Source organism: Paralichthys olivaceus, chromosome 11 (genome assembly GCF_024713975.1).
Source record: "Paralichthys olivaceus isolate ysfri-2021 chromosome 11, ASM2471397v2, whole genome shotgun sequence".
Lineage (NCBI taxonomy): Eukaryota > Metazoa > Chordata > Actinopteri > Pleuronectiformes > Paralichthyidae > Paralichthys > Paralichthys olivaceus.
The window spans coordinates 12,955,475-12,970,734 of record NC_091103.1 but is presented as its reverse complement, the minus strand read 5'-3'; the positions used below and the strand labels follow the sequence as shown (position 1 = coordinate 12,970,734).

The 15,260-nt window shown below is 41.4% G+C and overlaps 1 protein-coding gene across 6 annotated transcripts in view; it reads right to left on the bottom strand.

Moving 5' to 3' along the window:
• The window catches only part of gria4a (glutamate receptor, ionotropic, AMPA 4a), a 99,963-nt gene extending 90,913 nt beyond the window's left edge, over nt 1-9,050 (bottom strand). For 2 of the 6 annotated variants that reach the window (XR_011244486.1, XM_069534050.1), the window contains exons 1-2: nt 8,561-9,049; nt 5,113-5,271 (exon numbers count right to left, since the gene is read on the bottom strand). Coding sequence is in view for 5 of the 6 variants with exons in the window: in XM_069534050.1 (XP_069390151.1) it covers nt 5,113-5,271; nt 8,561-8,654 (253 nt within the window). In the remaining variant the exon portion in view is untranslated. Of the gene's footprint in view, nt 1-5,112; nt 5,272-8,560 lie in introns of all 6 variants that reach the window. The other 4 variants (XM_020088605.2, XM_069534048.1, XM_069534049.1 and 1 more) reach the window with 3 other exon arrangements.
• Nucleotides 9,051-15,260: the final 6,210 nt, after the last annotated feature.

Here is a 15,260-nt window from a genome sequence, read left to right as displayed (position 1 = left end):
GAGAGAAATAGAAGGAGAGGATAAGGCCTTATCTACTGTTTATGCTATCATTGTCAAAGCCCCATAAAAAGACTAAAGCAAACAAAGTGTTAGCGCACAAAGGTAAAAACACAAAGCTACAGCTAACCACATTAAAAGCATTTGGATTAGTGTGGCTTTCATCAGTGTTGCTCAGCAATGTCAGGAAACAAATAACCAATCAGCTCCAGCAATGTGAAGACAGACAGTTACAAAGAGAGACTCAAGACAAAGGACATCTCACAGTCCTGGCAGACAAAAGAATAAGGACGATTGGTCCAACAGTCTTAGCAATGACAATGATAATTTTCATTAAATAGGACTGATTTCAACATAAGCCAACAATCTATTAGTGTCTTTCTGACGTCACTCACCTTTGGCTCTGAGCCCTCAAGTGTTTCAAATGTAAGATGTAAATCTTTAAAACTAAATACAGTTTAAACAGGATACCTAATCTCCTCAAACATCCAAGACACTGAAGCTTTTAGCAAACAGGAATAAAGTGTCTTCATATTCCAGCCACATTCGGTGCATTCATCCGTGAGTATTTACGACAGCAGGACGTCATATATGAGAGTGACTCAGAAAACAACAGTGGCCGCATTCATGGTAATAAACAGACCTGCATGTCCTCAGGGTGTCTTGACTTTTTATGCTAAATTATACTTATATTAATGCAAATTGTATTAATTTAATCTGTTAATTTTTCTGATGATGAATTATTCTTGGCAATATTCTTAGAAAAACAATTGAGTACTGACACCGACATGCAATCAGACTGCACAGACAATCAGACAAAAGATCAATGCTTTGACTGTGTTTACACGCAGGCTAGTATCCCTGATATTATCAGGTGTTTGTGGTTTTTGGATTTAAGCATGTAAACGTCATATGATTTCAGCATTGTGGATAAGTCCTCATTCCGACTTTAAGAGAGCCGCTCTAGCCGGGATACTGGTGCATGTAATAATATTAATAATAATATATAATGTGTGTATACATTTTATTCCGGTTTCTGTTGACCACCTGCACAATTGGCAAAAAAATAACCAGCATACTATATATACAGGGCATAAAACCAGGATAAGCCTCATAACTGGGATACTGGTAGGTACGTAAACACAGTCGGTGTTGATGGTGGCCTTTTAATGTGATTTGCTGACACCAACAAAATATCGCTGACCTTGTCCTTTCTCCATCTTTCTTTTACAGCAGATTAAGAAAATATATTCCTGACACGCTTTGTTGTTTACTCTTGCTTAAATCTTAAAACCCAAGACTCGCCGAATGTTTTTATGGCTGCACCGTGGAAACAGTCAGGATATCTTGCACATGGCAAAGCATGATTCTGTTCTAACTAAACCAGACAGGTCACCGCAGTTAAAGTGGATAGACTGTAACTGAAATAAGAATGAGAGAAGAAGGAGAGAGCAAAGTTTCTGGCGTCCATTGTCACATATCTCAATCAGGTGGTCGTGCGTGCTTGATTATAAAACACCTGCTGGACTGTTTTTTACTCCCAGAAATGATTGTGTCTAACCTTCTCCCCTTGACACACCCCTTCCCTCATCATGAGTGAAAATTCATCCCTTTCCGACATTACAAGAAAGCCACCTGATGTCAACCTTCCTCACACAGCGATCAACAGGAAACATGGAGCATGGGAGGATATTTTTGGGTGGGAGGAGGCAGACTGACTATTAACTCCAATCATTGAAGGTTCATTCATGTGCGACAATGAAGTGGGTGGGAGACAACAAACATGGGAATATCACTACGTTAGTTGATTTGATTCATGATTATATGTGACTTGCATTTGGCTGCATTAGAATCCTCTAACCAGGCCTTCCAGGGATGTAAGATGCCTAAATTCATTTTAATAATACATAAAACAACATAAATCTACAGCCGGGTGATATTTAAAATCTTTCAGACGTCGAGGCCTTTTGAGGAGAAGCTTTTCTTGCTCTTTCCAGTCGCCTTGTTTGACAGTAGAGTCGGCTTTCATTTACAACATGGAGATAACCGAAGTATCCTGTCTAACACATTGCTACAATACCATAAGGAGAAGGACTGCACCTTGTAATATACAGTATTGATTCCGTTCATGTGTACTTGACATTGACATTGAGTTGTTGAAGTTGGATGAGATATGGAGGTAAAACCAGAGTATAATCACTTGATAGTGGGATAGGAAGAAAAAGAAAGACCATATGAGTAAGCTGACGAGGGGATGAGGTGAAGTCATATGGTCTGAAGGACGTGATTCGAAATTCAGCTTGTCAAGACAGAACAAAGAGTCCTTTGCCACCCACACCCTTCGATGATGAAAACCACTGAACAACTTCATATTTTGCAGCAAAGGACCCACAGATTTTCATGTTCTCACAGTATTTTCTTCAATCAACAATAACCCCCGCACAGAGCTAACCTTGACCTCCCCCCCATGCGTAATGTGCAAATAGGAAGGACAGGTGTCATGCCGAAAAGTGATCAGTAACCACAAAGTGATTTAGCAGTCTCTTTCACTTGTGTGGCCTAGTTTGTAAATGTCTACAGCTGCTTTTATCTGGATCAAACTGTCAAAACCTGCACACACACTTAACTTTATGTCTCATATAATAATATTCTAATCTATGTATTTCACAGAATAATCACATCAGTGGCCAAAGAGGTGTCAAGCATTGCATTAGGACTATTGGAAATAGACAATACTATTGTTTCTGAGGTGTATATGTGTTTGATAGTCAATATCCCGTTTTCTTATACTTTTTTATACGTTAATTACAGCCCTACCCTAGGGCTGTAATTAACATGATTTCCAGATGGGTTAAATATATAAAATAAAGCCATTGCGTCTTTGCAATTATCCTTTTGACATTGGCGTTATTTCATCTCAAGCTGTAGATTGTCCTTTTCACCAGTTTAATGTTCTTTTTTCTAGTTTAAAGGCAACAATACATCTCACTGAAGTCAGTTTTCCACTGAATGGCAATCACTGTCAGGCAGACAATCACTTACTGGCACAGCACCTGTTGGCTCTGCCACCACATACTGCTGAACTCTAATGTTCCAGTTTTGTCTTTTATCAAAGTGCAAATGAAACAACTTACTCCAAAACGTATAAAAAGAAACAGTTCATTCATCTCCCCTCACACACACACACTTCTCTCACCAGGAAGCAGATGAGCAACAGAATTACAGTGCATCCTGCAGAGAATGTTGCCACCACAAACAAACAAAATGGGGAAAACACTCAGGAGGACACACACACACAGAGATACACCACTTTTAGGGCATTTAGTTTAGTGTGGCCTTCACCAGTGCCACTCAGGGGATGTCAGAAAATAAATAAACAACCATATGAAATAATATATGAGCAATCTTCTTTGTGATGACAAAATATGATTCAACAGATTACTTTCAATAAAGTCTGCAGCTTTCAACAATCGCTGGCCAAGTGGCTCCCAAACGCACCCACCAGACTGGTAGAACAGAGTGATTGTAACCTGCTTCCACCATCCATATGTGTTACTATGGAAAACAAATGACCATCATCACTGTGAAGAAATTCACACTACAGTGCAAGAAAAGTGCAAGTGTGGGACGAGCTGAAAGCAGAAAGCCCTGAGAAAGAATTTTAAATAAGCACAAAATCTTTTTGAGATTATGTTGTTGACAAAAAAATGTTCCAGCGTATCATATTTGTTAGTTCTTATTCTTTCATTATTAATATTCAAAACAGACCAATATCTGTTGTATAATGTGTCAAATTGAGTTCAAATTATTCAAACTTAAATCTTTATTGTCTAAATGGGCCAAAAACTGAGGATTCTTCCAACTAGTTACTTCCACCATAAGTTGTTTTCATTGCTGTTTGTCTCTTTGTAGGATTGCACAAAAAAGACTGAACCAATTGTCTTGAAACTTGGTGGAAAAGTGGGGTACAGGCCAAGACAGAATGAAGAACATGAACAATGGGGCACATATTTCCCAGGGAATCATTCATGAATCTTGATGAAAGTATCAGGCATAACTGATATCCATGAGTGTGTGCATTCGGTGCAGATTGGTTAAATTTAAGGGAACTGTTGGGCCTTGGCAGAAGCCAAACTTTCTATGACATCACAAACTTTATTCGTTTAACAAGACTTCATATATATTGTGATGAATATTATCTTATGTCACTGTTGCCTCAAACCAAGAAGGTTCCTGCATGTTCTCCTTGTGTCTAAGAGAGTTTTCTGCGGGTGCTATGGCTTCTTCCCACTGTCCAAATATATGCAGACCGGGGATTAAGTTCATTAGAGACCCTAAATTGACCATGTGACCGAGTGTGAATGGTTGTTTGTATGTTGTGATACTCTGGGGGCCTGTCCAGGGTGAACCCCACCTCTCGCTCAATGTCAGCTGGGATTGGCTCCAGCTCTCAGCAGCCTTGTTAACACTGACTTTCTAGTACAAACATCATAAAGCCCTTCTTGCAAGCTTCCAGATCGAGAGGGCATGTGAGGGATTGGATCTCGATGCCCAGACAACAGACGGGGACAGTGAAGGATTACCTGTCATCCTTCAAAAGATCAGCGAGGACACAAGTACCAACTGTTCCCCCCCACTCTGAACACAAAGGACTCATTTTCACCGCTGCCTGCAACAGCTTCTGAGACTAATTTTATAGTTGTAATAAGCTGCAGCATTTAGTGATGGGCCACATTATCTTTTTTGCAGATGGGATGGATGGTGCTAAGTGGAAATAGATGAGAATAACATATGGATGAGCAAAAAGTATGAATGAAAAACAATGTGGGGCCATAATCGTTGGCAAACTTAATCAGTGACATCGCCTGAACATTCCAGCGACATTCCAGTCCACCACTGAAAACTCAGCCGCTGTATTGTGCATGACAAAGATAATGGTCATAATCTTATCACTTAAATAATTTGAATTCCTCATTAAACCGATCTTTATCCAACAGCGTTGTGAGAGGAGAATAGTTAGAGACTGAGAAACAAATATGGAGACATTGTCCCACAGAGACGGAGAGAAAGAAAGAGACACATATTTCTTTAAGTCTCACTCATTTGAAAACTTACATGCGTTGGTGACGGCGAAGCTGTTGGCGGTCTCTATGTTGTCGACATGTGGGACCAGGTTAAAGGGCGCTTCTGTAGCATTAGGGCTGGTGTTGTGAAGGAAGATAGCGAGTCGAAAGGCTGTATACTCCTGATCAGTATTCCTAATGAACAACCCGCCTGGAGAAAGGGAAAAAAGAGAGAGGGGGCAAGGAGGAGAGGAGCATGACAGAGAGGAGAGGAAGTGAGTTATTGTAGGGCAGAGAGGGGTGGGGTGGGAGCGTGGTGAGAGACGGACAGAAGGAAGAAGTGTAATAAATGGAGAGAAAGACAGATTGGGAGGGAGGGCAGAGGAAAACAGAGGAGGGGAGGGGGAGAAGAATGCCAAGATCTTCATTAGCTTTGTCACAAAAGGTAATTTGTCTTTCAGCACATCCTCACTCTCACACACGCATATATACATGAGTGGAGACACACTTGCAGATATCCACACTGTGCATTTCACTGATGAAACTGAAGAAAAAGACAGAGATAGAGAGAGAGAGAGAAGAAAAGAGAAACAACTAAGCCAACAGGAAGGAAGTCGAAGAGATAATGAGTCTGGGAGAATATAAAAGAAATCAGAGAAGGAAGGCCAGATCAAAAAATGTCAGCTAAATAAAGGAGGAGTGTGGGGCAGTGATAAAAAGAAAGGGAGAGGGAGGTGAGTGCTAAGTGTCAGTTGGCCTTTAAAAATGAGAATATACATCAATATGGTCCATCTGACAGAATAAGAATGAGAGGGGAGAGAAGAGATGATAAGAAATAGTGAAAGTGACGTTATAGGGTGCAGAGGATGAGGTTAGGAGAGGTAAAACATGAAAAAAGAAGAGAGATCTGGTGTCTGTGGTGAAGATTGGCAGATAAACCCCACTGTTTGATAAAACCTTATTTAAACTCTGGATCAATGATATCAATGTCTTTGGAGCTGAGGTCAGTGAAAGAAAATACAACATGACAAAACATCCCAAATAAACTGAGGCAACTGGAGAAGTCAACGGGAAACGTAATGTAGGTGGAAATAACCAGAGGGCCATAATTCTAATATTGATCAAACATCAGCAGAAAATGCACAAAAATTCTGATGCTTCTGTAAAATTGGAAATAACAGCAGCAATATTTGTTTACAAATGACAACTGGAACGTGAAACATCTAACCGCCCACTCTTTGTCTCCATGAATGACAGTCTGCATTACTGGGGCGGCTGTGTCTCAGGAGGTGGATGGGTTTCCCACTAACCAGAGGGTTGGCGGTTCAGTCCCATTCCCTGTGCCAATACTGAGTTGCATATTGCCTCAGCAGTGTATAATAGATACACTGTACCAATGTGTGTGTGAAAGGGCGACCGTCCAGTGTGACTGGAGACTGGCACTGCACTGAAAAGAGCTTCATCAACACTTAAGTTCTTTCATAATCTAAAAGGAACTGTTGAGTTACAAAGTGTTGTATGAGAAAACGAATGATGTTCGTTTGTAACGCTAACAGCTCAGTTCCACATTACTCCCTGCAGTACGTGGGACGGAAGTGAAACGATGTCTAATGTGTCTACTGTTGAAATGAATCAGACTCTGCTGGATCACCCTGCAGACTGTGAAGCCTTGGCGTTTTGTATCAAGGCAGAGGTGAAAGTAAAGGGGGGGGGGGGGCAGAACATATTGACTAAAGCAGTTGTCATAACCTGTCACTCACCTGTCTGTCTGCATGCATTCATGCAGAGTTCCCTCTTTGCTTTATGTGTGTCTCTCTGAAACATCTCTATGCACCTCACAGAAGTCAGACTCTGAACACACACACATACACACACACACACACGTAACATATGTGTGGGTAATGTGCCCAGCATGTCTTGCACTTACTGATTGGTTCACATCAAAGTCTCAGGTTTATAGGTATGAACCTAAATTCCAGTAAAACATATTTTTGTTTTAGGGTAGAATTTTCACCTAAGAGTGCAGGCAAGCACACACACACGCACACACAAACACACGCACACACACACATACATTCATGGCTGTGCCTGTGTCCCAACATGACTCTGTATTGCACCAGTCGTTCAAATAAATTTCACAAACACCCTCGTCTGTGTCAGTGTCTGCCGCTATCACTCTCTTTCTCCTACGCGCACACATAGACAAAAAGGCAACTGCTTGTGTCTCCACTGATATAAGACTTGTGTGCAATGCAGAGATATGCAAATGACTCCTCAAGTGAACTGCTGGGGAGCCAAGTGAATGATCAAGTACATTTGAGCATTGTATGGGGGGGCGGTCAGTGGGCAAGACAGGAAGCGTGGATGGATGGTTTCTCCTGCATGATCACATATGCTTTATACAGTACATTATGTATGTGCATGCATACATACATGTTCCCTGAATGCACATATGTAGGCATGTTTAAATTTAATAGTGTGTAGTCACATGGCGAACATGCATGTTGAGGCATGTTTGCAGCAACATGCAAAGCAAATGTGTGCATTTTTTACGAAGGCATGTGCACACTCTTCATGCACACATGCATGCTTCAAAAACAGTGTGAGCGTGTAGTGTGTGCGTGCAGTGTGTGTGCGTGCAGTGTGTGTGTGTGCAGTGTGTGTGTGTTTACCAAGCAGAAAATATTTAGCGTATTAAGTTTATTGGCAGCTGTAGGGAGACAGAGTCAAGGAGCTGAATCTCATTATAGGACCTCCCATCTGCCCCCCACAAGGAGTGATGCAGTGCATTCATTATCACACACACACACACACACATGCTTGCAAGAATGTGTATATGAATTAGAGAGAGAGTGAGAAAGGAGAGAGATCCCATGCATGTGTGACACTGAGCAAACCACTGATGATGCTGATTTCGAATTGTTTTAACTTTATGAACCAAAAAGAGGATTTTCCTGCACTGACATGAAGAAGGGAGAGAGAGAGAGAGAGAGAGAGAGAGAGAGAGAGAGAGAGAGAGAGGGGGAAGGATCGAGAGAGCGAGAGAGAGGAAATTAGATAGACAGAAGGGGAGAGAGGGAGAGCACAAGAGAGTACTGCAGTGTCTAAACAGTGAAGAAAAGAAGACTAGAAGGGAACAAAGCTTGCTGAAACATTCATGAGCCTAACAACCTTTAAAATAAATCTCCAGTAATACAGAATGGATGGAGTGAAAGAGTTCTAGTACATTTATAAACCGTATGAGTCACAGCAGAGGTGCAACACATCTGAGGCTAAAGACAGGGTATGAGGATGGAGAGAGGGAAACGTGTCTATAATCCCGTGTTTTCTGCCCCATAAACCCTGCATGCATTTCTTGACAGTGATTTTTTGTGTTTTGGTGCCTGAAGGGTCCCGGTGCACTCCCCACTTCTCTCAGCGACTAAATTCCACTTATAAAAGGCGCAGTGTGTCAGATGAGAGTGTCCGTGCGTAAAAACCAGCAAATTCTCCCAACTCACCTATCTGCACTGAGCTGGGGAAAGCCCCCGTCGACAGCCCCCAAAGGGCGGAAAACACCCCGAGAAAGTGCCAAGCAAAAATTTTAATCCTCATGTTTCTTTTAGTTCTTTCTTTCCTCCAATCCCTTTCAGAAACTGTTGAGAGACATCGAGAGAGACCGAGATGGGGGGATGCAAAAGAGAGAGACAGAGAGAAAAAGGTGTCAGAAGGGGGAAAAAGGAATAAGGAAGAAAGATGAGAGAGAGGTTTTCTTCCCCCTCGTGTTGTCCGGAAGTATTCCTATTCCATGGTGGGGTTCGTTCGTTTTCTGTTCCCCCTGCAGTGTCCGCTCAGGAGAGGAGAGCTGCGCGCCCGGTGCACATGTAGAGACGAGGAGAGAAGGGGGAAACTCGCTAGAATGATTGGCGAGCTGGAGAAGAGTCTGCATGGAGGAACTGGACATGCGCGCACCCGTCTCTCTCTCTCGCTCTCTTTCACTCTCTCTCTCTCCTACATACACCATCCCTCTCTCTCCACGAGATTGTCCGTGTCTGTCTCCCTCTCTCGATCTCCCTTCCCTCTCTGTCGTCTTTAACTTGCTGTAATACTAAATTCATAGCTGTAGTCTATCGATAAGGCTTGGTCGACTTGTGCGTAAAACCATTTTTTTTTTGGGGGGGGGCGGAGTATGCGTGCGTCTTTGCGCGCTACTCCGTTATCATGTTCTCCATGCGCACTTGACGGTATTGAACCAAACCTTATCCCAGCCCACCCCCGACATCGCAACAGAAATCCACGTGTCTGCGCACAGGACAGAAAGACAGCAGGGATAGGAAAGTGCTTCAGAGACTCCAGGTGTGATTTGAATGCCGAGGCAGATTTCTGTGAGAAAGAGAGATGTTCTGCCTGCGCACCCAACTGATTGCATTATAAGGCTAATCCACCCTGACGCATGGGTCCACTCTGCAGCCAAACCTGACTCTGACTGTCCCACCACAGCAGCAGCATGCAGGCCAGCTGACAGAGGGAATAACCTCGGGACGTATACAGCTGCAGGAAGCTGATGGTGCCCTGGGGACCCGCAAAAACCATCGTTATTTCAACGTCACGTCATGAGCACAAACGTCTGGCCTCAGGGAAAAAAACAACAGAGATGCACAAGTATAGTGCCAGAACTGCACAGCACTAAGCCAGATATTAAACGTTTTAAACGGGAACATTAAATTGTGAAAATGGACCGGACTAGAGTTGTATCTTATCCTGCCCGGTAGCAGGTCGGTATAAAACTGACAGACGGTCCGGGATCGCGCAGTTACACGGTGCAGAGCACAGTCTCATTTCTCCAGATGGCAAAACGAAAGGGATGCTTCACGGTTGTCCCAGTGAAAGATGCGCTCTGTCCATCTCTGAGGGGTTTTCCCGGTCGACTGCAACGCATAAATCAAATAGGCTGGAGGCGAGTTGAACGTTTCTTACATTTCACACAGCATTTTGTTTTCTATACTGACTGGGTGTTCATTAAACTACTTACAATGAGATCTCATCACACACAGGGATTGCCTCCAATTCAATTGTGAAGTTGATTTTATGAACCAAACAGATAGTACAGCCAACCAAAGACCGTGTCTTATAGTTATTGATACACCTGCTGCCCCGTGGCTGCTGACAGATCTGCTTTCATGGGCTGGGTGGAATTGATCATAGTGAACTGGTTGGTCATTAGACAATGGTTATTTAAAAATGGATACTTATGTGTTGAAATTAGTGCTGCAATCAATTCTTCTTCTTTAGTATCTATTCATTTGTTGATTATTTTCTGGATTAATCAATTAATTGTTTAGTCCTTAAAGTGCTAGACAATGGTTGAAAAAAGTCATGTGTTTCTCAAACCCCCAAAATGTCCTCAAATGTCCTGTGTTGTCATTAGATACGCAAAGAAACCAAATATTCACATTTAACAAGATGAAATCTGGGAGTTTCGACCCTAGATTGTGTCGTTAATAAAATGATCGACGGATTGTCAAAATAGTCAGTTACTAATCGGTTGATTTTTGCAGCTCTAGTTCAGGTGATCTTGAAATGAACTAAACCAAAGCAACACTTTTCAACTCCTCTGTCTGCAGACTGAAGGACTCTGTCCATGGTGCTGAAATCCTACTGTTCCATGCAGGCTGCAGCTTGAGGACGGGGACATGTCCTCACTGTTCTCACACTGTGTTCTACAGAGAGCAAACAGTCTGCAGGTACAGCTCCAGACAAACACCACACCAGGAGATCTCACTGATTCCTTACTTGCCTCTAGTTTGAACATGTGCTAATTGGTAAAATCAACTTGGAAGATGGCTTCTAACCAGACTGCCTGATTTTTTTCATTCAGAACCATGAATTATTCACTGAGAAATGAAGGAAAATGTTATAAAACTCACAACTGTAAAGGAAGTGAAAATAAATTCCTGGATCCAAAATGTACTGGGTTCTTCCATGGGTCACGCCCCACTTCTCATGGAAATTGGTTTTGTGTTATTTTTCGAACAGATAAACAAGCCTTGATGAAAACCCAATCTACTTGACGGACGTAACCTTGTAAAGCAATGTAACACTTCATATTGACTGAACCATGGGTACAAACTTTACAACCTTGAGCGGCCATCATGCTGAAAATACAGAGCCAGAGCTTACTCACTATTAAATGCATGGTAACACTGTGATCTAATCTAATCATGTTGCAAACAGGAGAAAGAAATGAATAAAGACAAAATCAGTAGCAACACAGTCTGAGTTCTTCCAGTCTTGCCACATACGCATGTTTAAATGCCTCATCCCTGATCAATAATACACCATAATGCACAATAAAATCAAGATGAGAGTTTGTGCTGGTTACAACTTTAAAAAAAATGCTGCGGCCAGCTCATCTATAATCATTTCCTGCATTTGTCAAGAATACAAAAATATTGTCCGCACAGCAACTCTGATCAATAGATCTATATTCAATATATATCAATCCATTCGTCCATATATACATTGGCTCCTGGGCATTCTCCTTGCTGAATTGACCAAAGTCAATCACTTTGTTCACAGTCAATATACCACCTTGGTAATAAAGACCCATCAACAGTCCTATAGGGATGAGGTAATTGACAGTCTGATGTTTTCTCTCACTCAAACCATATCGAGTGAAAATTGGCATCACAATAGTGATATTAAGGAGGAAATCTCTACCTCTCTGTACGATCTTTACTGATGATACCCACAAACTATTTTATTTTGTACTCTGTTGCCGATTCCATGGTGCAAAATTGCTCTAATCAGAATAAGATTATAGTCCAGATGGCACTGCAGAACTACTGCCAAATCTCTTCTGGTCAGAATTTAACATGACATGGGTCTATCAGGCACAATGCCACCATCTAGACTGCCTTTGAGACTTTGCCAAAACTGGTTGGATCAAGACTCAAACAGCTACAGCACTTTTCACCACAGTGAGTGGAAGAATTCATAGTTATTGAGCCTCGAACCAGAAACGATTTTCATCTGAATTCAGACCAAATTCAGAAGCTTTGATATAAGTTTATTCAGTGCTGACATTGGCCAGGTTGTCAGTAGCTTTTGGATGGATTGTCATATTTTCTACAGACGTTCATGTTTCCTCAAGTCAAATTTTTATCCCCAGGCTTTTCAACTTGGCACCATCAGTTCAGATTTTTAATTTGTTAAAACGGTGGTTTGTGACTAAATACATGTAAAGTTAATACTTTTCCAATCCTCCATTTTTGTACGTTGTGTCAGTTATGTTGCTGTTTGTGTAATTGGACTGCATTTACAGTACATTGACTCATTCTCTCTCTCTCTATCTCACACACACACAAAAGAGAGCATTTAGGGTTCAAATTTTCCAATTAATACTTTAAAATTTCAATTGAACCACCATTACCGGACAACCCATTAATCACATGCTAATTATCACTTAACATGCATACAACACAACACAAACCAAGCTAATGAATATGAGCATGGCTGAGACTGTGTTACTCAATATATTAACCGTTTTTTCCTATTTTAGTCTTTTTTAGTTTGAGACAACACGTGGTTATGTGCCTAAACCTAATGGACAAAAAAAGAGTTTTAGCATATTTGGACTGAAATGGTTCAAATTTGATGATTTAAGAATCAGATTTCATTTTGTGCCTGTGAATGAATGTGTGTTGTTCCATTGTTCTGTGACCAACAATGCAACAACATGACTCTTACATTCAGCACAGGAATTCAATCTCACGCAGAATCACTCCACTGCCTATCTGAATCTTTCATCAAAAGACTGAGACCTTGGAGATGAGATAAAGAGTGAGTGATGTTAAAAAAAAGCGAGAGAGGGGTAAAACGACACCTATCTATCTATCTATCCATCTATCTATCTCTCTATCCATCTATCTATCTATCTATCTATTTTATGTCTTAACAAGTTATTACAGATTCTGTTGCGGATGTGTTCTTGTGTCGGTGCCAGTGCTCATCCTGGCAACTTGTCATCACTCCTGCTTGAAAGGTTACAAGAATAGCCCCCCCTTCACTTTCATCTCTGGTTATTCATCCATCCATTCTTCTCTTATTCTTTCTCCATCCCCTGCTTGTGATGACTCATCAATCTAAATGTCCTTCTCGCCATCACCTCCTCCTTCCCCACCCTCCTCATCCTCCTCATCCTCCTCTTCCTACGGCTCAATCCTCCACCTCAGCCGTGTGCTCTATGACTCCTGCTCTTAACTGCATTCACCTGACTTTCCATCCCCTCTTAAACCCTCCTGTGTTTCCTTCGGCGCATCATTAGCGCAATATCAGTATCCACCAGCTCTTCTTCACCTTTATCTTCTCATCTCTTTTTTGCCCCCTAGTCTTTCTTTCCATCCAACTAAACCGACCACATCAGGCAAAATTGCATTTCTCCTTGTTTCTGTTTTTTTGCCCTCAACAGTCAATCCTTTCTTTCTCTCTCAGTTTCTCTCCCTGCCCATAACCCCAGCAGCTATCTTGTATCTTATTGGAAACAGACAAAAAGAACATTAGCAGATACAAATCAATTGATGGTGTTACATTGTGAGGTTGCATCTGGGGACTCATCGCATTACTCTAAGTAAGGTGAGGATCAATGCAAGTCAATGGTGAACAGTGCATTTATAATATGCGCCAGAATCCGTTCAGCCTCTTCAGTTTGATTTTGTCACTGAAAGGATGGATGGAATATTCCAGCAGTAATGAACAGAAGTCAGTGGGCACGCAACAGAGTCATGGGTGTTGTTATTCTCATTGTTATGCAAATCCATGTCTCTCCTTGTTGGAAACATTTTTAATTATAATTCTGCAACTTTCCTGGACTTTGGGCGTTGATGGCCCTTGTGTTTCTGACCATTAAACATTTCAGCGCAAATAAAAGGGTGACCAAGTGTCATTAAATATTCACTGCAGCTGGTTCTTAGCAGTGCGAGGCTGGAGCAATAGCAATGCAGTCCCACGAACCTTCGAGAAACTTTGAAGGTCCTCGTAGAATGCAGGGATGATTGACTGAATGAGCGTGTGTATTACACTCACAGGCTCCACTCAGTCTCCCGCACCTGTCAAACCACAGCCCTTCATGCCGATAAACGGTGACTTGTAAATAAATGGTATTATGGTTGGATTCAGTGACAGAGTGACAGTGTGCTGCATCAATATGACTAGTGTTGAGAATTAACGTCAGGCTAAGAAGCTGGAGTAGCGAGGTAGATAGTAATTCACCATTTGAGCCAGCGAAGTTGTGCTCATTGTTGTTTTTACAAGACACTATTCGTTTGTTACGACTGTCATTGTCTCATGTGTAATAAATCTATATTCTTACTAAAAAAGCACAAATAACATTTATATATTGTCGGTGCACATGCACACTCACTTTCTCACTCATGCAGAGTGGATTCTCCTGAGGAATTACAATTGTTCTGACCTACTTAACAATACATAATAATAACAGAGGATCTGGACATGTATGTTAAATTGTATAGCTTACATCATTATACGAGGCTGAAATTTAGGATTAAATGGAAATAATAGGAATTGATATAGTTGATGATCAGTATGATTTGTAACGTCCTTTTTCTTTTGTAAATGAAAGGCATAGAGATTTTTCTTTGATTGTACTTGAAATGACCTGTGAGGCATTGGCTTCAATTGTTTTGTGACGCTGTGTTCTCAACCTCAACATAGGCACACATACACAAAATTGCACACGAACTACAGTACACACACAAAAATCCCACTGAATGTCCTTCATGGTAAAAGCTTACTGTTTCCTGTAAATATGCATCGCCTGTATCTCTACAATCTCTAATATCATATGTTTGTACAAAGAGCTCTGTCCCTGGCGATGACAAAAGTAGAGCAGCACACACTCAGCAACCTGCACTCACCTCCTAATGCTAGTGACAGGTAGCACTGTCCAATCAATCTACCTAAAACTCTCCTGAATACATTTCATTCATAAATTAAACTATGTTAGGAAATGACCTTTACATTTTGCCCACAGTATGTCTCATTTCCAAGATTCTTCTGTCTATAGATGAAAATTTAAATGTTAAACGTATACAACAAATCCCAGGATCCTCTTCTTTCACTCTTACGGTATATTAGTTAACTTACTGTGGCATACTTCTGTCTGCACGTGTCTCATGTTGTTTGTATTGCTTTGTCTTTGAT